Here is a 22,399-nt window from a genome sequence, read left to right as displayed (position 1 = left end):
CAGGGTTGTTGCTGTTTTCTTCGGCCAGGTGAGTGGGCGTGGCCGGAGCTTTGAAATGCAAATCTCGTCAAACAAAGAAAAGACAGCCAGGTGAAAGGAAAGTTTTTTTTTTCCAACAGCTGCCTGCGCGTATGCAACACAATTTGCTGCATCAAATCCAAAACCTTAAATGCCCAAGAAATAAATAAAATATCATAAACAAAATGGGCATACTTTACATTACACGGAAAAAAGACAATTTGTGTTTCGTGTTATCATTAAAATACTATGATATATTAGTCATTAACCAATTTGGTTTAAATCATTTAAAAGCCAAGTCGCAGAACTTAATAGAAAAACTTAATTTGATTTTACTTTTAATAATGGTAAAATTTTTTGAAAAATCTGAAAATCTTAATTTTGTGAATTGTTCAACAAAGCTTTTTCAATTAAGTTATTATTTCTTTCTTTTCCCTCTGTGCACACTCATATGCAGAACATTTCGAGCCCAGCCCAAACTTGTGGCTTATTGTGGTTTATTTTGTTGTTCTGTGAATTTTTGCGACCATTTTCAAACTTTTCCTTACTTCCGCTTCTCGCCTCCCCGTGCAACTTAAGTGCATGGCACACGCTTATCGGTCACATCCATTCGCCCCAAAGCACACACACACTCGAGCACACAGCAAAAGACTTTTGGGGCTTAGGCCAAGATTTTAGACCAACTCTGGGCCGGCACTAAGTTTGGTAAGTGGACTTTGAGTGACCTTTTTGTGGGGATCCTGTGGCCATTCGGTTTTCGGCCTGGCCCACACAGATTGGGCTGCTACCGGATGGTTAGTCGAAAGTTCAACACACAATAAAATTATGCAAATCTTTGGATAAGCCGCATACGAGTTCCACTCATTCACATACAGACACACTCTGCGGCCTACGCACTTAGTTTCCTTTCGAAGGATGTGGCAAAAGTTTGGTTGCGGTCTTACTCCGGGTTCAATTTTTGATTTATTAATTGAAATAATTGGGGAAACTGGCAAGGGTTGCGATGAGTGGTAAATTGCCGATGGAATTGATTTGTGCTTAAAAAAAAAAATAAAAATGGTTGAATATTCTAGTTCTTGTGGGTCGACATTTAAGGACTTTGTTATTGAAGATGGAATGGCAGAGTAATAGTACAATTTTATCAAAATTACTATTCAACGAAAGACATTTTAATATTTGAAAAAATTTTTTTAGCCAATTATTTTTTTTTTCTTTATCAGAAAAATAAAATCTTTAAAAATAACATAACAATATTCTTAAGTTTCCGATAAAGCTTAATCGATTTGAACAAGCTGATAAAAAATTTATGTTTTATGACTTATTTAAAATCCAAAATTATGCTATTCACTCTTAAATAAAGGGTATTGTCATCCAAATCACAGAAACAGGATGTGTTGTGCGTGGCGAAAGGAAGAGAAAACTTGGCTGAAGCGTCTAACAACCCAAATAACTGCTTAATTTGTTTTTCCCCCGACCCGCCCTCTGGAAAGCCTTCCTAAAATTCACCTTTGCTGTTTGCTTGCACAGCAGCAACAATAACGGCAACAAAAGCAACATCGTGCGATGAGGGTAAACAAAGGCTAACCTGAACCCAAACCCAAACTCAAACTCGAACCTAAAACCCCAAAAACCCCTAAAACCGTCAGCTGGCTGTTAGTTTGTTGACTTTAATGGACCAGTTTTACAGGAGCAGGGATGGAGAGAGAGAGAGTGTGGAGACAGAGGAGGATGCCAAAAGGATACTCTTGGAAAAACTGACACCGCCTGGTCACATGCGGTTCAACGCCCAGACTAAGGAGATTTTCCAACAAGGCCAGTTGAGGCAGCAGAAATTATTTGCCACTTTTTCGTAGCCTTTGGCTTTGGTGGGCGGGTTAAGAGCGTTCTGGGCTTGTTTATGCCTAAACCAATTTGCTGCATGAACGGGTCTTAAGCGTAAGCGAGGGGAAAAGGATTCCCCCAAAGACCCCTATCCAACACACTGAACTGACCCATTCATATTCATACGTGTCCCGGACTAAAGGATTATTAGGAACTTTCCACTCCAAAAGTGAGACGTGAGTGGCCTGCTTAGTTAGAGGTCTGCAGGCCTGTTCGCTTGAGGCAGGGCGGAAAAAATGTTGAAAATTAATAAAAACAAATTATAAAGGAATTTCTACAGAGCCCTGCAAAACAGGAATTTATGCTGTTTATAAATATTCTGGAATTGTTTTTGCCTGCGGCATCCACACATCAAGTATTTGGCCCAGACCAGGAACCCTTTCACATATTAAAGCCGCAAGGGCAGAGGTTTTAAAGGGAAAAAGAGGGGAGGACAAGCATGATGTTGACCCTTCTGGAGGTGCATTCTTGGCCATATGCAAAATGTGGGTCAAATAAACCAGAAAGGATTGCGCGCAGAGCTATTACGTGATGCACGTGCCACACCTCAGCAGGTGGGCGTGGTCCAATGTCTCTGACTGCCTCTTTTTCCTCCCTCCCCTGTCGAAACTGCCACAATTCATCTTTTTAATCGCGACTCATAAATCAAATGTGTGCCACAAAAATGCAGGCCAAAAGGAAAATTCTTGCGCAAAAAAATCGTGTTGCATACTTCGTTGCGCGCTTTAAGTGTGATAGGAAAATGATGTAGAGAATGGGCAAAACAGTCATAGATGTCTATGCAATAATTGCACTCAAGAGATTTGAAAAACGCTTTTGATATCTAAAAGTGCAATGAGACGTAATTGATAAGCTATAAAATTATTATTCTCTTGTTAGGCCAATGTGTATGTCAAATAATCTAACTAGATTTAAATATAATATATTGAAACACATTAAGTTTTTTACTAAATGCATTTGCATTCTGTTAATTGAGGAATTTGTCATAAATCTTAAACCTGAAGTCCTACCCCCATTGTTTTGACCATTGTGTGTTTGCAGGTCGATCAAAACCCAATTAAGATTGAGTGTTAAACGAACCAGCATCTGCCCCACACACCAGCCAATAATAATAATTACAGAGCTGGTCAAATTAGTTGACCAAGAGCGAGAGGCGGAGAAAGGGACTCCTTTCACTTCCGTCACATAAATCAAACTAAACTCCCCATGCATGTCCATTGTTGACCATGCTCTGGTCGATTGTGGACCAAGTCGTTAATTGCCTCGGCAAACTGCCATCGCCTTTCGTCCTTTCGAGGCGCTCACAAGGTACAGGAAAAATATTTGTGTTTAATTTGGTTACACACATTTTGGTTGCTGTAACTGCAAATTGATTATTACTAGCTAAAACGCACGGAAATGTACGAGGTCGGTTGGTTGGACGGCGGGGTTATGAGGGCAGCAACCCGAGAATCGTGGCAATGGAGCCGCAATCTGCACAACTCTCGACTCCCCATTTTCCTTGCCGCTCCATTGGGCTGCGGTTTTTGTCACCGAGCGGAGCGACAGTCCCGTCGACAATGCAATGTTGTCGGTCGTCATGGGTTAACGTAGCTTGGTTTTCTACAAGGGTGTGTGTACACAGAGAGAAAACACTCAAAAAAAAAACAAAACATTTTTTAAATTTTGACATACTTGCATTGGTTTAGCAATGGTTTAATATATACTGCAATATGCCACCAAAGTAAATCGAGTTTATAATCATAAGCATTATTCTCCCAGTTTTCGACTTCCAAAGATTCGAGTTAAGGAAGTTCGTCTTGTGGGAGCTTAACTCTATAATATTAGCAATTTAACAAAAGAAATATACATTTTCATTGAGAAAATTCAATAATTTGTTAAGTTTAATTATTTGCATGACTTAAAAAATATATATATTTTTGAGTCTTTTAAAAACCTCTTTAAATATGTTAGTTTGAAATTCTCAAAAATCTTTAAAGTTTAAATAACGCATGTAAAGTAGGGATTCGAAAATCAAGTTTTGAGTGCAGTACTGTTTCGCTCAGTAACAGAGTATGCGAAAGTTTCGCCGCAAAACGCGAATCTCGATGCGAGCAGGGAGTCTCCTGTTTCAGTTGGCAGCTTCAGCTTTCAAGACCCCTGTTCCCTTAATTTTCCCGCTTCTGCCCCAGATGATTACACAAAATTGAATGCCCTTGCATCCTCCTTTCAATGGATGTGTCTACATCTCGGCACGATTCTCCGTCCCTGACTGTGTGTCAATTTGAGTGTTGAAAAGTGGTCTCCAGTGGCGGCGGTTTAGTTTGCCTTTCGCGTCTCCCGATCTCGCCCATTCGCCATTTCGCAATTTCTCCACAGGTCCTCTAACTCTATGGAGATTCGCGAATTTCTGCTTGCCATTTGTGTGCAGATAACTTTGTTGTTCGCTGTTTGTTGGTTTTCGTTTGCATGTGCCAGAATTTCTGGGGAATGCGTGTGTTTTATTTATGCACTCCCACATCGCCAGCCCTCTCATTTTACCAAACCAACCCTAAACTTTCAGTGAGCGTTTCGTCAAAATGCAACCCAAATTCAATTTCAATAGTTGACTGAGAAGTTGTGCTACCTAAAAGCAAAAGTATCTGGCAGATACACGTAAGAGGCTTGGACTGTAGTTTTATTTTTCCAATCAAAAGTTAAACACAGTCTGTGCAGAAAGTTATCGAAAAGCTTTTATAAGCCTCTTTTGCATGATACAATTTTCAACATTTTCGGAACATTTAGGAATGGCAGCTTATATTGAAGTTTAGTTGATTATATAAAACTCTTCCTACAAATTATAACCACTTGAACCTAAAAAAATTTAAAAGATGATCATCAATATTATTGGTTTAAAAAAAAAATTGTTAACAGATAATGAATTTATGTTGATAATTCTAAAACAACAATAGTTCTGATTTTCTTCTACAGTATATAGTTTTGTGAAATTGATTCACACATTGTAAATACCAAAAAAAGAGTAAAGTTCGGTACACCTAATTACAGCACGCACTGTGCCGAACTCCAGGACACGAGAACAAGTTGTTGCATAGTTGCTTCGACCAAGTTCCTGGGAATCCGAATCCCCTGCCCGAAACCCCACTTCAGGTCGCTAAGTAGAGCAAAGAACATTCTCGTTACTTGTTTCTTGTCGATTGAGCGAACCAACAAAAGCCGCAACAACTTGCGAACTAAGTTCGAGTCGCTATTTTGAAACCCTTGCAAACGCCGCAAAGTTTGTGCTACCCACCCAAGTTATCAGCCGCAAATAGGCGGCGTCTACATATGCAAATGTTCCCCGGGGGAAACTCAGGACTCACCTCGAATGTTGTGAAGACGATTTTCTCGATGGAGCCGAAGTAGCGTTCCCACAGGACCTGTGTCTGCTGGCGCAGGGCGAAGATGCGTTCTGCCGATATGGAGCGCACGATATCGGGCACCTGGATGGGGGAGAAACAGAGATGGAGAAGGGGGATAAGAGATGGCGTTGTTGATGGTTATACCCGGCGCATACGTAATCCCAGCTTAATAGATAAAGCTCATCCCGGCACCTGAGCCACAATGCATTAATTCACAATGCACAGCTTAATTGGTTAAAGGATTTCAGCCACCCACGGGTGCCATCCATCAAAACTGCAGGGCCAAAGTGGCTGCTTGGCCGGGGCAGAATGGGGCAGGAATGGGGGCCCAGCCCACTAAATTCAAACAGTTTAAAGAGTTTGCCAACCAGCCAGTCGAGTCAAGTTTTGAGTCCGTGCTCAAGTTTCCTGCTCAAGTTAACTTAATTAATTGCATTTCCTGCCAATAAACTACAAAGGCAAACATACCAATGGGGACGGGGACAGGAAGTGCAGGAGGAAAAAGTAGTAGGAGGACCTGGAAATACCAAGGGCAGGGCAATTGGCAAACATTGCGCTAGGACTTTGTCGCGAATGAAATGCGACAGTAGCAGAAAGTTCACAGAAAACAAATATAACAAAAATTTATCGGGAGATTTTAAGTCACAAGAAAGTCTTTAAATAATGATTATCTCTTCTGCGTTTTCATTCAAATTTAGTAAACTTTAAGCTGTGATTTCATAATAAAATAAATGTAAGTTTTTCTGAACTTATATTATTAAATAATGAATTAAAATTAGTTTTTTAATTATATTTTTAGTGAATGGAATACAATATTAAAATTTTTGTTACACAAATTTAGGTAATATTTTTTGCCAGTGCAAAATCAGGCGCCAGAGCGTGGAGAAAGGGACACTGGCAGGCAGGCAGGCAAACAATTGGAGCAGGACACGCACACACAGAAGAAGTGACCAAGAGCCTTCTCTTCGGCGGAACACGAAAAGGTGCGGACACTTGCACAAAGAGCTGCGAACCGCTCACCTGCCTCTGATTGGAAAATCTTCGCCACAGAGGCAAGTAGTGGGTTAAGCGCAAGAATGTGGACAGTCCTAATGGAGGAGCCAAAGTCCGATAAGCCTTAAGTGGGATTCTTGGTGCTGTTGCTTTTCGATTCCTTTTACAGGGAATTAACTGGGAATTTGCCGTAGTTCTGGTTACAGTATTACCGAGTTTCGGGTTTTATTTAGACCGTCAACAAATTGATCTGTATTTAAGCATACGATTCTATGCTAACACTATTTGAAACTTGAAATTGATAAAAAATATTCGGGTTTACGAAGGACAAAACTTTAAAACTAACCCATGTATTATATAAAAAATGTTTTTCTTTAAAATTTATCAATTCGAAATGCTTTTTCCTGATAAATTACGTTCTTACGCAATCAACTTGCAGGCCAAGGTCCTGGCATGTCGGACCTCTGAGCACTGGCTAACAGGTGCACAAATCTAGCCAAGTCTCTTGCAGAATATTCATCAATGGCAAATGGCCGGACATTTGGAGAGGCTAATAAAAAGGTGCAACAAATATTTGCGACGCTCTAAAGTGACAGCTTTCTGGGTTGTATTTATATGGTTCGGCGCCCAACCCAACCACTCTGCTCACATGAACAATGAAAACTTTTCACTTTTTAGGCAAGGGGGCAAATGAAATCGCTTTGGCCAAACGACTCTAAAAGTGGCACACGAACTGCCACAGAACGCTGTGCGTTCAATTTTTCATACAGAGGCCATATCCCAACTATATATATACATGGTATGCCCATCCGCAGATATCAATAAATATGTATGCCCCGGCTCACCTGCAGCAGGAGGCGCTCATCGGCCCAAATGGCAGCCTGCTTCCAATCGATTTTCGATTCAAACGGCAACACCCAGGCATTGGACAATAGTACGGGAATGCAACCAGCCTGCAAGGCTTCGAGGAATCTGCAAGATAATAAAAATAAGAGAAAAAGGGACGAACACCCAAAAAAAACAACGATGATGAAAAAAAATGGCATTGTGAAATGTAAAATAAGAATTGTTTTTTATGTTTTCTATCCATTTTTTTTTTGATTACTCTTCGTATTTTTGCTGTTGTTTTTGTGGGTTTTTTGTTTGTGCTTACCTAAAGGAACCCAAACGACGTCCGCGCGGCACCAAGCAGAAAGTGGAATTTTGCAGTAAGGTCTCGTAGTCGTACCTGCAATGGAGGTGGAACAGGGAAAGGAAATGAGTGAGACAGAGCGCGCAGAACATGTAAATTAGTGAGAGCCATGGCATTGCATAATGGGATTCTGGAGCAATTAATCGAACAAAGGCGCCATGCGACGAAAATGCGACCCCAAGGAGATGCAGATGTATTCGTTGTGCACGTAGTGGCGGATCGACAATTTGGCTGGTGGGGGGTTTTCACAACAAATACCCCCTGTGGATCCGCCCTTGGCTGTGAACATATCGACATTACAATATGATAATGGGTGGCGAGTGGAGGTGAATAAACGAATTTGGTGCACAAAGAAATAAAGTCTTGCTAATTATTCAAATGGGTTGAAAAAGGGCATAGTTCAGGTATTGGGTTATATAAAAAGGTTATATTTCGATTTTACTGTTCAGTAGCTTATCAAAAACAGACAAATATAATTTAACAATCTATTGTTTTCTAGATGAATACATAAATTTGATTGTGAATAGAGACATATATGTAGAAACGTTCTTTGCCTACATATTTTATGTAACGTTTATCTATTAAGACAAGGTATTAGTTTTACGTAACTATCTTGATTTTGTACACATTCATTCAAGATTTTGTTCTTGTTCTTCTAATTAAACCACAATAACAATTCACTACGACTTAGTTGCATTTACGGTACTTTAAAGTAATTATCTTTCCGTTTTGGTGATTAATTTCCCAGATTACAATTCTTTTAGTAGCAAGAAACATTTTTGCTCTTTCTCTCACTTGTAATAATTTGTTGCCTAGCAATTGAATCCGTTCAACTCCTTCTGCTTTGCTCTTTGATATTTGGCGAAATTCCTGTAATTCAAGCTTAATGCTCAACAGGGCGTATGCTTAGCATTTGCTCACATTTCTCATACGCCGTGTTATCCGACTACGCAAAGTGTTGAAAAGCAGGAGTCGCAAAAGGGGGTGATTTTGAGCTGTGACCACAGTGCGCGTTTTGTGTGGCCACTTTAATCTTTAATTCCAAAATCAAAGCCACGAAATGCATTAAACTGCCATAATACGTATACGCCATGTACGCCAAACATTGATTCAGGTGGATGTGGCTGTGGCTGTGGCTGTGTATTGTCCGCAGGAAGACTGGTGGTTTTAGAATGGTGGGAATTAGGAGGTGCTTTTGAGGTTGGGCAGCGGCATTGGTGTGCTGGCAGTTTACAAGTTAAGTTGCGCGTAAAATTACATGTAGTTGGGCATGTTCTGCCCTCCAGGCAACTCACACACAAGCATCCCTATAATCCTCCAAACCGTCCTCATTCCTGCCACTTCCTCCTCATGGAACCCCCTTCTAAATGGTCAGCAATTTGAGCTCGGTACATTCGCGTTTTAAAAGCAGAATCAGCAAAAAAATTTATTAGGAAACTGCATGCGCAGCTTTTTGGACATTGACAACGCACCGAAGGCTAGAGAGAGTAAGCTAGCTAGCATTAGAGCGAGAGCGGGAGAGAGAGTCGGCCTGCAACAGTCGTAGACTTCGGTATGAATAATCTTGAGCAAACAACATAAATTGCATGTTGGCTTGCTTCTGACATTTTGGTGAGAGTTGAAAAATTATACTGCCAAATGCATAGGCAGGCGCAACTTCAGCCATGGACTTGGAAGAGTTAGAAGGGAGCAGAGAAGGCAAACGAGGGGAATTGGGACGATTAAGATCCGAAAATATATAGGATTGCGGAATTCACCTAAGCATAATATTTAACATAAAACGCTGCAAATATTCAAGTAGATTTAATAGAACTCAAATTTAAACTACAAAACTTTAATGGCTTCAATAGTTCTAAACTTTCAATTTATTTTAGTTCTCTTGATTCAGAAACATTTTTGACAGTAATTATTTTCGTACAAATAAAAGAGAATGTTATTTTTTACACCATATTAAATTTGTAGAGCAAGTTTAAGAAATGTCTTTAATTAAAATTGATCTGATATACTTTATAAGAACAAGTAAGAACTACAAGAAAAATAAAGCATAGAGCATAGAATAGTTCCCCCTACTTAAAGTCCATTCAAACTGGTTCCAAAAACAGCTAAAATAAATATATAAAGCCATTTCATGCAGAAAATACTCTTAAATGTGGTTTGTTCAGTTTATGTTCCTAAGGCTATTTGGGTTGAATGGGTCATTTGCTTGAGTTTGCCTGCTCTGAAAGAAAAAAGATAGTCTGAATTTTATATGGCATTTAATTTATGTGAACAGTTTCTTTTTCTTTGCACTTTCGCGTTGAGTGGGGCGTGGTTTTTGGCCTAACTAATTAGACAACATTATGCATACAGACTTGGGTTTACATTCGTGTACATGTGTCGGAACATTTGCAGCTCCTTATGCAGGTCACTGCACTGGCTTATATACATTATCCTGCGAGGAAGGGTGTTCTTCCCCGCGTTTTCTGCTCGCTTGTTAGCTACTTGTTTAAGCAATTAAGAGCCACCAACATGCAACGTTGTTGTTGTTTAGACAGCAGCTTAGTTCGCCCTCCAAACGCTTCTTCCCGCCCCGACTTTAATTAAATGATTTTTAGCTTTCAGCCAAGTTGGGCGAACAGTTCTGTTCGGTTCAGTTAAGTTCGGTTGTGTTGGGCTCTGAGTTCCGGGCACCCCAACATCATGTGAGCAAAAGTTTTGCTATTTACACGCGTTTGTTGTCAAAAGTTGTTGCCACTGCCATTTCTGTTTCCAAAACAGAGATGTTTAAGCTGGTAAAGCAAAAAGCTCGGCCACTTCATTAGGCATTATACAGATGGTTTAGAAATGAGCAGGCAAAATGCAGCAATAATTAATATGGCTTTTGATTTTTCCTCATTTGCATTTTTAAAGGCTCTTCCTATTTTCCAAGCGAGCGTTCTGAGTAAAAGTTTACTATTTGCGTGCCTTGTTGAAAAGTAATTTATTTTTTAACTTTCCTCTATAACTGGCGTGTTTTACTACTTAAGCAGCAAGTTAGAAGAGGTATTACTATGCGTTTTCTCAACGCCTTGAAAAACTTTTATTCATGTTTTTTCAACGATAAGAATGCAGCAGTAATTAATATTGTTTTAAAACTTTCCCCAATAATGTTTTTACAGAAAAAAGAAGACAAATCCAATTATTTTCACTTTAAAATACATTTTTTTGGGTGCTGATTAAGCAACGAGGGGTGTTTTGTTTAAACCAAAGTGTGTTACACTATAATTTTTATTTTTGAGTATGGAAAAATTTAGATTTAAAATTAAAACAAATTGAAATCCTATTGGATAAACCAATTGAATATGTTAATAATTACATTACCATGCTTCTAGTTTATTTTAAGTAAGTTTATAATTTGAAAAACAATGTTTCATTCAAATATATTAATGTTTAATTTTTGTATGCCGTTTTCCTCTGGGTGTAGCATAGTTTCTTGATTTAAAGGATAGGTTATAGTTTTTTTTTAATAGACTTTAATTTTTTCTTGAAAAAAGTTTCTCACTTATAATTGGTCTTCTTTTCCAAGGAATCAAATTTTGTTTGCAAATTTATGAACCATTTCGAGAAAGCAACAAGTTATGAATTTATTGCTTGTTTCAAAGCTTTGGAAAACTTTGCTTAATAAGAATGCCAGCACATACCCGGCAATTACTTAGTCAGAGGTAAATCGTTCGAATTTCCCACCTGTTGCCACCACCCTGACTGAGATGGACTTTTTCCGGGGGGCGGAGGAAAGCCACAAAGTAAGTCACTTCAGTTCATGTCAATTGCTTGAGCCTAGGCCAGCAGAAAATTAACATAAGCAACTGGCAGGAGGTGGTAACCCCACAAGCACACAGCAGGCATATAATTTAAGTGGTTTCCAGCTGTCAAAGGTTAGGTTGCCCTCCTGCCGCCGGTGGTTTCATTTTCCCGTGCTTTGTGGATTTTTTCCCGGTAGCTGTGTGTTGTTCGGGGAATTCAGCTTCTAGGGCTGATTGAGTGACTGACAAACTGACTGACGACGGGAGAGTCGAAATGAGGTTGTGATTTCACATTAAGTCTCATCATTTGGGCTTTGCCTTTGACAGGTAGAGCATCTACCTTTGGTTTTTCCCTGCCCCAGGAATGTAATCCACCTTTTGTAGTTTTCCGCATATCGGTTCGTGAGCTCTTGTGGTTTTTTTTTTTTTTTCTTTCTGCCAAGTACTTATGTATCGTTCTTTTGTATTCCAGATTCCGTCTTGTCATCTTTGCTTTTTGCCAAGAACTCCTATAATTTGACCTCAGTGGTGTATGCGCAACATTTAGTTAATTGCTGTAAGTGAACTATAAGCAACGTTTCGCCTTTGGCTGGAATTGCCTGTCAGCTGCAGCAAAATGCAAAACTAATTAAAAATATCCTAAAAACAGCAGAAGTCAAAGCAAAAAACGGCACTGAAGAGAAAAAAATACAACTACAATTGAGTAAAAAGATGTGGGCAAAATGTCAGGACAGAACCCAAGTTGGCAAAGAAGTTTTCGCGAAAAAAAGGAGAGGAATGGCGATGAATTTCAATGAAAATTAAATTTTTCAAAAACAGCATTTGAAATAAAGACAATTTGGAACGCATTTCGAATGCGCTGCAAGTCCCCAGAAAGCAAAGAACAAAGTGCAGCACAAACAAAAAATCAAACTGAAGAGGCAGCGAGAAAAAGGCATCCGCCCACACGCACCAAAATGGGTAAAAAGTGGGCAGGAAAATGCAGCTGTAAAAGTTGCCATTTCCATTGTTTGGTCGAAAAGCAGTAGAAGATGATAAGAAACAGTAGAGCAGGAATAGACACAGAGAAAAAATTAAAATAAGGAAAATCTAGTTTATTTTGAATAAACAATAACAATAACAATACCAATATTATTTTATAAATACATTTTTAATTTAATCAACACTTGTAGTTAATCCAAGTTTCTACCCGTTAACTATACAAATAATAGGTTGTTTTTGGTTTTGTTTTGCAAGAATTTGTGATGCTTTATTTGTAAGGACATTTGGTATAATGTTTTTCTAAATTTAAATTAATCTCGCTATAGATTAAAAAAAAGGAGGGGAAATTTTAAGTAACAGGAACGTTTTAAAACAGCAAATATATATATTTATTTTATGTCATACAACCTAAATATTTTGCTTTAAAAATACTTTTTGCTCTCTGCCAAGCAGCGGCGGCATAAGCATAAAAAAATAAGTGGATACGGCAGAGAAACATTAAACATGGCGCATTAGTTACAAGTGCAAAGCTCGCGTCAAGCGTTGTCGAGAGACCAACTGACGTCCTCGTTCCATCCCCCCTTCTGTTGGCCATTCTCCTGGCCGTTTCCCCAGCTTTCTTTGTGGCCATCGTGGTAGTCGCTTGTCGCCAGCTTGTGATAATGGCTCATAATGAAAGCAGCAGCAACAGCAGCGGCAAAGGAGCATAACCGCATAAGGACGCCGTGCAATTGCAAATGCAGCTCACACAAATGCGTGTGGGAATTGTGCAAAGGAAAAGGTTTTCTCTTTTCTATGTTCAGGGTGTGTCGGTCAAAATATATAAAAAAAACATATGCATTTACGATTATTACAAAAACTCTAAGACATTGTTACATGATGGTTTTAAAACATCCCACATTGGTTTAAATTTAAAAAGCTAAATGTACAAATTTTTGCAAGAATATTCCATTTAGGAAAATATGTTAAGCATCTTTGTTTAGAAAAATATGTATTTAAAAATAAATAATTAATTTCACGTATAATAGAAGTATTTTCTTGTTATGGACATGCGAATACTGTATGGTCTTTAAACAAACAGTCTTTACACTCAAAAAACAAAATTAAGACAATAATTGCCTTAAGTGTCGTTTATTATCCTAAATTTAGTAGGGAATGATCAAATGAAAGGCAATTATTCCTAAAGGTAATTTTTTCTAAAACCAAGGAATTTTGTTGTTTTGTATGATACAAATTCATCTTATAATTTATAACTAATACAGCTTATGAAATAAATAAAAATTAACTGAATATTTCTTTTCATCAACGCCATATCGTCGCTTAAATTAAAAGTACCTTAGAGCAAAGTCTGGTTATTATTTTCTGGGCTCATGGCAGCTCCTTATGTTCAGGACATTACAGCAATGACCGGCAATTACTTGGCACGTTTTTTGGGGCAACTCACAGCGACACACACAGCGATGTAGTAGCAAAGGGGAAATAGAAGAAAGTACTCAAAGAAATTGCCATTGCAGGACTGAGCAGCGTTCACTGGTTACTTGCTCTTCCTCGGGAGCCGGCGCCTTGGGTTCGCATTGCTCCTGCTACTGCTCCTTTTCCTGCTTCTGCGCCTGCAAGTGTGTCGCCTTTTTAAAGTGATTTATGTGGAAATCTGAGATTAACGTGGAAAGTGGCAACCAGGGGAGGTGGAATGAGGAAGCGGGAGGCTTCTCGAACAGGTGCAACGGCAGCTGCACCTTGCACCGAACCGAAGTTTTCACTCGCCGCCCTCCTTTCGTCCTGCATGTTGTTGATAATGATGATGCTGGCATGAAAATTTATTACTTGGGAAATTACATTATGAAAAATGCATAAGCCGGATCCAGGGGGAGATGAAAAAGGGGGGCAAACAGACATTGGGGTCCTTTAATGAGTTGGAATTCTTCGTTTTCATATGCTTAAATTAGTTTGCATGTTCGACGAGGGGCTGCCTTTCAAATTAACTTTAATGAGGTAAAGGGGATGTTCTTAAGTCTGCCAATTGCTGATTTCAGTAACCCCAGGACTTTCTTCTTTACCTGATATATACAATATGTTTACATAAATAAATTTTAATTGAGTATCTGACTTTAAACGTGGCAATTTGTTTATAGAGTGATGATCAAGCTTTACACGATACAGAACTGCTCTTAACATTTTTTTCCCATCAACATTCTTTAAAATTTTCCTCATGCTACGAACAGATGTCAATATAAATATTTGGTGATGACAAGCCAAAATTGAGTTTCCCCAGAGACCTTGAAATCCTGTAAAGTACCCATTACACACACTCGCACGCAACTATGCACATTAACACACCGACAAAATAGTTTCGAAAATTGCGTATTGAAAAATGGCCAACCAAAAAGAAAACTTTATAAATTGTTACGCTCAAATTAAAGGCCCACAAAAAGTTGAAAGTTGCCTCCGGACAACCTTGAAGCTCTGGGGTGGTTACGTGTGGCTGCAACAGTTGGTGTGGCCTGGCAGCAACATGGCGTATACGTTATTTCGTCGCGTCTGCTGTTAGCGGCAAAAAATAAAAAAGAAACACATACAAAATTACACAGCCAAAAAGCAAATGAGGAACAAGTTTTACTCCCAAGGACATTTACATGGCGTCTCATTATTAGCCACAGTTGCTACTTTGGGCTGACTTCAAAAATAGGCAAAGTCTGACAAACTAGCAAAAACCGCATGTTTGTACACTGATAAAATAAAATGCAAGTACAGAAATTAAATGGTGAAAAATTGTAAGTCATAAAATTATGTTCTAAAAATAAAATAAATAACAAACAAATAAAGATTGATAAAATCCTCATAAACAAAAAAAAGTATTTTATTTAGTTTCTAAACTTTAATTTTAACACAGAAAAACAACTTTTTTTTTTTACATATTCCGCTGAATTTTTGTTTTTTATTTTTTGGCGACTCAAAAAGTCCCTTGAGAAGTGCCAACCGCAAAGCTAAAAAAGAAGCCAAAGTTGGATAAAATCGTTGACCTCGTATCAGAAATTACTAAGTAAAAAAATAAAGTAGAACTGGCGTTGTGTGGCTTGTTTTTGCCCATCATCATCACCATCACCATTATCATCATCGGCGGCGGCCCATCAACCTACGTCCTCCATTTCCCGCGGCTGCATATGGTGCATGACATCGTCATCGGCGGCAAAAGCCATTGACGCCTTAGGCTCATTACAACAGCAACAAAGGGCGGACCCGAAAATCGGCCGCAAAACGACAGCGGCAGCGACAACAACAAAAAATTTCATTAAAAGCAGCTCAAGGTTTTTGAATGCAGTTGGAAAAGTTTTTTTTTTCGCAGGCAGACTGTGGTGTAGGATGAGTTGAAGTAATAACAAAACTTTTTAATGGATTTTGCGTTGGGGAATATGGCTGTATTCTTAATATATATATTTTTACATGAACATGAATAGGGAATTTGAGAAATTAAGTCAAAGTTTTTTTTGTCCTTTAAATTAGTATAAGCAATGATGTAGTAGCAAAAATATAACAAAACATACGTATGAGTCACCATAAATAATTCGTAAATTCATATAAAAGTTGTATGGTTCTAAACTTTAAAACTCTTTTTTATAGCTTTTTATTGCAAACTTAAGAAAACCGTAATTGATTTAAATAATTAATAACCTTGCCTCCGTACGTTAATGGTTCATTTCACAAATAACATCAATTTAATGCTTCGCTGACCATAATCTCCCCTACTCATTTTGCTTGGCGTCCATCGAAAACGAGAAAAGTTTCTTAAGTCATTGTCAAACTAAATGGATTTTGGATTCAGACTTAAAATTTTCTAGGGGTTTTCTTCTGCAATACCCTCATCACTATGTATATTAACGGCGGCAGCTACAACAACAATGCGCATTTTGCATATTAATGCTGGGAAAACTCATCAAAAATACAGAAGCTCAACTCACCCAAAAGAACTTTGGCGCCCACGCGCATTCATGAGCTTTTAGAGATTGTTTGCAAAAAATCGCTGATGCTATTCAGGGGTATTATGCAATTTTCTCTAAATATATACATATACAAACATAGTTAGATCCAACACATGCAGGGAGATGGAGAGCGGAAGGAAGAAAGCGAAAGATATATCTGACAGGTGCATTAACGAAGTTCCCAGACAGCGAAGGCCCCTTGATAAAAAATGATGTGAGTGGGAAAGCAATTTGCTTGATTATGTAGAACAGTGCAGAGAGTTGAAGGAAGAACAGGATGAAGTCGGCAAAAGTGGGGGGCATAAATCGCTGACGCTTGACGCCAAAGCAGATTTGTCGCATAGGTCATGTCAAATTACGAGAAAGTAAAGAAGGCAGACAGAAGGCGGGCGAAGGGGAAGGTTTGCCGCCAGAAGTGGCGCAAAATCTGAGAAAAATTACATTCAATTAAAGGTAAAAGGCAATGGCTGCATTGTCGTTCTTCATGAAAATTTCGATGTTGCGATCAAAGTAATCCTTGATTTCGTATCATTAATATATACATCATTTTGTCATGTTTTTCTTAAAATTTAAGTGAAAATCACAACAATATCAAATGGGTGCTTAACTTTCATTGTCTCATTTACTTCATTGACCGCTTGCGGCTTAACATTTAACAATATGTATTGACGAAGGAAAAAAGGTATAACAAGCATTCTGAGTGATAAGAATATTGCGATTAAACCATGGCCGGTTTTACTTTCTATGACACTTTTTTTCACAGCTTTATCAACATACAAGAAAGTGATGAGTTTATTTCTGTCAGCCATTTCTATAACTTCATTTCCACCATTAATTTGACCAACGTAAATGACCGAGGAACATTTCAAATCATCTGACCATGATTGAAAAGTCACCGCTCTGTGTGCTCATCCCTGAATTTTTCGACTCCGGCATTAAACGAAATCCATTGGCATTGCAAATGCTTTTGGCCCGAGTGTCGTGCCATTTAAATGAGCTTGTCAAGTCGGATTTCAGCACATTAATCACCACGAACATCCGACAGATACGTATATAGAAGATATACATAAAGAGGGCCAATGGGGGCGGGCCCGAGTCTCCGGTTAATGGTCAAAAGGATGGGGCGTGGCAGCTATTAGCACGATGGCGGAGGCTAAACAAATTACTTGCGGACCCAATGACAGCTAGAAACAATTTCTGGCCACTTCGCCGGCGACAATCATCGTCATCTGCGACTATGTTGGACGGAGACATTGGGGGCGCCATCTTCACTTACCTGTCGTACTCGCGGTTGTCCTCGTCGCAACGATTATCCTGCAGCTCCCGCCAACTCTTCCCGTGGCGACAGGTGGTGACCAGGACCATGTCGCGTCCGTTGTGCAAATGGAAGAGCGAGTTCCGCGTCTCCGAACCAATTCCGTGCACGTAGCTGAAAAATCAAGGAGAACGGTGTTCTTATTGGTAAAAGATCAAAAAATTTTAAAACTAGCTTTTTTGCAATGGAAAAGTTCTGCACTTTTATTGATATAAAATTTGCTTTATTTTTTGGATCAACCATATTTGACTTAAATATTATTAGGAGTCCCAATAGCACAAAACATTTTGGAATCTTTGCTAACAAAGATTTTTAGATTGATTTCGGGTCGACTAACATACTGAAAACAATTTTAGAATATGTTGCCAATTATTTATTGAATTTCAAATTATTGTTTTGAATTCGCAATATAACATAAAAGTATAATCAGAAGTAAATTAACATTTAAAATAAAACTTGTATTGATTTCGTTTAAAGTACATATATATATATACGTATATATGTATCTGAAAAATGTTGTGTCTGTCAGTATTCTAGTCATGCTTTATAGCCGTCTTTAACAAAGATTGCCACAGCGTTTCCCACTCGTCAACCGCTTCACCTAAGCTTCGATTTTATTCGAGTGCTTGGCGTTGTTGTCTTACATCGCAATCGCAATCGCAATCGGGAAATGCTTACACAAACACAAACGCGAATGTGGCAGTGGCAGTTGGATTAAACTGCTCCGATTGTTCAGTTGGCATAAACAGCGGCGTCAAAATCAATTGCAATAAACCAACCGCAGGGAAGGAGAGTACGATGGGATCATTCCGCTTAGATACGGCCAGAAATCTGAACTGACCGTCAGCAGAGCGGCAATTGAAACAAAAGATGAACTTTGCGACAGCGACACTAACAATGGCAGGCACACATGTGCACACACGCATAACCACATACAGAATACATACACCCTCACAAACACACTCGACCACGGACAGTAAACGCTTTCGAGTGTATGGCTTAGCAAAATGGCTGTACACTATAGAAAAAATCATAAAAAAAAGGTACGAACCCATTAAACGTACCTTAAATTTGAGATAGCAATTAGAAAATCAAACATTTATTTCATAGTTTTTTTGTTAAACCAATTGAATGTTAAATTGCAGCAAATATATTTCGTGTTTGGGAATCTTAATTTGGAAATAATTGTCCAGTTTTTAAAAGATCACACAAGTTTAAAATATGGACAATAAAAATAAGCTAAAATTAGGTTATAAATATTACCTAAAATACTTTTATACTATACTAATATTTTTTTTGTGTGTGTTTAAGGAAGCTTTCGCATCAGCAGTCGAGCAGAAAAGAAAAAGCTTCTGGTGGAGAAAGAAAAAAGAATGAGGAGAATCCAGTGAGCAGGATAACGCTGTGTGGTTGTGTGTATGTGCAATTTCCTTCTGCTTGGCTTGCAGTTGAGCAAATTTCATACACAATGAGCCACGGCAGTTGCTCCACTTCACCTCTGCACCACCGAGCACCATCCATCCAGCCAAAAAACTAAACCAAGCCAAACCAAACCAAACTCGGCCACACAGCAGATTGGGCAGCGCTGATTTCCGTTGTCCGACAACTGGGAGTATTCTTACTCCTTGCAAAAGGCAAGGGAACGTCTGCCACTGGTCCTGGACTCCAAGGACGAAAGGAGGACAAGGAAAAGTGGCAGCTAAGCCATAAGTTATTTGATTTAATCAGCGTGTCGTTGCCGCCGGCGAATTCTGAGGTTACGGCTCCAGAATCGAAATGAAACAAAATGTGTGCGTATTAAACCAAAAGCTACGCCAATAAAAGCCACAACAAAAAATTGCGTCACTTCGATTGGAATAGATTTATTTGCTTAAAGCGTATCGATAAAAATTCATTTATATAAATGTAAACCAATACATATATATTTTTGGGACAAAAATCTGGATAAGCTCGATTAAATTGAAATAATTCGGAAATTTAAATTAAGGAGAGTAACCGCCTATTGCAAAAAAACTGCTAGCAAAAAAAAGGTAAAACATGCATAGGCTGTCAATTAGAAAAATGGTTGACAAAAAATACAAAACAGAATTTTCTGGCGATCAAAAGCAAAACTACAAAATGTTAATTTTATCTTTATTTCTAAAATATATGTAAGCCCACTAAATTTTTTTTTGTTACAATAACTCCAAATAATCCCACAAAGAATTGCATTTTAACAGTAAAAAAAAACATAAATCTTTTAGAATTCCATCAATTCATTTGAAAATCAAATTGAAAACCAATTTGCCGCTATGGGACACGCTAATGATACGAATAAATGGATCCAACAATTTATTTGTCAATTTATTTCCATAACAAATTTGATTGAATATGACAGCCGTCCGTGGCAGCAACAACAATCCACCATCAATGGCCATGCAAGTAATTTGAAGGCCCAAAAAAAATAGCAAGGGACGAGGATGAGGATTTTATGAGGCATCAGGGAATCTGCAGATACTCGCTTTTTGTCGTGCGTCGTGTAAATTAATTTAGGACGCTGGCAGATGTACAAAGCGAAGAGACAGAGAGAGATGGCGGCCACATTAATATAAATTAAGTACATGGCCTGGCAAAAGCGGCTAAAAAAAAATGCTTTCAGCGCCCATTACGAACCGGCTATGGTCTGTTCTAATCTAATTTATGCCCTAAATGGCTCACTGGCCTGGAGTATCCGAGTATCTGGATGTGGTAAAGGTCTTATTCAAAGTTAATTTAAAGGAACACATTGCGTTGAGCAAACTGGGAGGAATTTAAGACTAATATATAAAAATTGTAGAAACAAAAATAGAAAAAGCCAGTACAACATACTACTAAAATACATTCAAAAGCCTCTAAAAAAGTTCAAGGAAAAATAAATAAAATAAATAAATAAAATATCAAATGGTTTATGGTTCCAAATTATAACAAAATAAAAGGTTAATATGACAAAAAAATGTCCACAAAAAGTTAACTTTGGTAAATCATGAAAAAAACTCTATTAATTGAAAGCTTTTATAAATCTCTTGAAAAAAATAACTGAAGAAAAAAATTCATATAGTCTCAATGTGCTTTAAAAACAGGAATCACGACAATTAATAAAAAAAATATCTCTATAAAATTGAAGTATTTAACACTTTCCATATTGACTTATGGTTTTACTTTAATCTGCCGCCCTTTATTCGCAGCAATTGATAAAATGGTTTTCACCGGGGAAAAAACTCCCCATTCATAGGAAAAGAATGCCTTGAAATGGGTCAATTAAATATTGATTGGGTTGGGCTGCAGGCCACAACCAAAAAAAAGGAAGCCGGTCGGGCGAAGGACCCAAAAGCCATTCGGAGGGCTGTCATCGCCAGAGCGGCTCCAATGACAATAAAGTGCAATAACCAGACAGAGGGACCAATGAACCGGGTCCTAGTGGAGTCCTGCTCCTGACCACTAATCCAAACATAATCTAAAATAATTGAGTATGCCCAGGACGCGAAGCTTTTTTCGCCCACCCCGCCGCCCGTCCGCTCTGAATAATTTATGCGCACATTAAATAAGCTTAAAATGTGTGCGGGCTATGCTTTTTCTTTTAGTGTGCGAATAGAGTTGGGCTATCTGTGTGGCCCGGGGCCATTGTCTGCCACACTTCGGCTTACATGGGTTAATGCCTGGAACGGGACCCTTGTGCGTTGCCAAGAGGCTATGGCTTATGACATAAGTTTATGTTTTCTCCACAGCACAGACCCTCTGCCAGTTGTCGCCTTCGCGGCCAAATCGCCCGGGGCTATGCAGCATTTGCTCCAACCGAAGCTTATCTATGCAACTTCAAAGCTTTTGTGATGGCCCCGTCACATTCACATGAGCTCACAATCCATGGATGGTGAGCTGAGAAAACGTGGCGTATGCGCAATATCTCCAGCTCCAGTCTTTTGTGTTTCGAGCATAAAATGGTGTCGCAAAACTGCAACGAGAGCAAAGTAGAGCAGTTCGGAGCACCAAATAAAAAGAGAAAAAATTGAATAACCGGAACAACAGAAGCGCCCCTGGCTTTAAATCAGTGCAGGCAACAACAACAAGAAGGACATCAGAATGCTGCTGAGACTCCAGCAAAATGCGGAAAAAGGACGAAAAGTTGAAGGGTTTTCGACTAGCGGACGTCAGGTAAATGCATTTTTACTCTCGCAAAATAAATGTAAATATAATATTAAGTGCAGCAACGGCAGCAACAGCAGCAGCAGCAGCAGCATCAACAACAGCATCAATATCAACAAATTGGTTTACAGAAGAAAAATAAAAACAGAAAATGGGTAGGACATAAAAATAAATATATTTTTAATGGGAAATAAGTCAAGCACATGGACAGCTTTATGAAAATATAAGCCATCAAGAAAACATTAACTTTTAAGATATAAAGATCTATAGTTTTTGGTGGAATACCTATGGGCTTATGAGGTAATATATTTATTTTTATACGTATTAAATTTGATAAAAGTATTAAACAAGATTCCTCGTACATCTCTTTGTAACTATTTTAAATTGACTTTTCCTGTTCCAACGTCAGCTCTTTTGTGCTATCTGCAAATCTGACCACTTTCCTGGCTCCCTTTTGTCCACTGTTGGATGTCTAATGTAAGCGACCATCGATCCGTATCAATCTGGGTCCGATTCTCAGGCCTGTTTCCATTGCTCGTCAAAGTTATTGCAGCAGGCGATGCCTTTGTTATCCCTCGAGCTGTGGTTATCTGCCCAAAAGAGTGTCTATCCTGAGAGCCGAAATGCGAATGTTATCAACGTTTGAGAAACAAGTCGAGGGGGTGAGATGGAAAAATCTGTGGCATAGAGGCGAAATTCGAGCTCATACAATTTGCAGTTAGCTGTTGCCTTATGCTTGGCCAACT

At 38.7% G+C, this 22,399-nt stretch overlaps 1 protein-coding gene across 1 annotated transcript in view; it reads right to left on the bottom strand.

Moving 5' to 3' along the window:
- LOC108149740 (exostosin-1) overlaps positions 1 to 22,399 on the bottom strand; it is a 66,293-nt gene that overhangs the window by 17,163 nt on the left and 26,731 nt on the right. Inside the window, exons 2-5 of the mRNA XM_041707667.1 lie at positions 17,457 to 17,609; positions 7,423 to 7,497; positions 7,115 to 7,241; positions 5,238 to 5,357 (exon numbers count right to left, since the gene is read on the bottom strand). Coding sequence (XP_041563601.1) covers positions 5,238 to 5,357; positions 7,115 to 7,241; positions 7,423 to 7,497; positions 17,457 to 17,609 — 475 coding nt within the window. The remainder of the gene's footprint in view (positions 1 to 5,237; positions 5,358 to 7,114; positions 7,242 to 7,422; positions 7,498 to 17,456; positions 17,610 to 22,399) is intronic.

The sequence above is a fragment of the Drosophila elegans genome, unplaced genomic scaffold, assembly GCF_018152505.1.
Source record: "Drosophila elegans isolate 14027-0461.03 unplaced genomic scaffold, ASM1815250v1 contig_183, whole genome shotgun sequence".
NCBI lineage: Eukaryota > Metazoa > Arthropoda > Insecta > Diptera > Drosophilidae > Drosophila > Drosophila elegans.
This window is presented reverse-complemented; position numbering and strand designations above follow the sequence as displayed.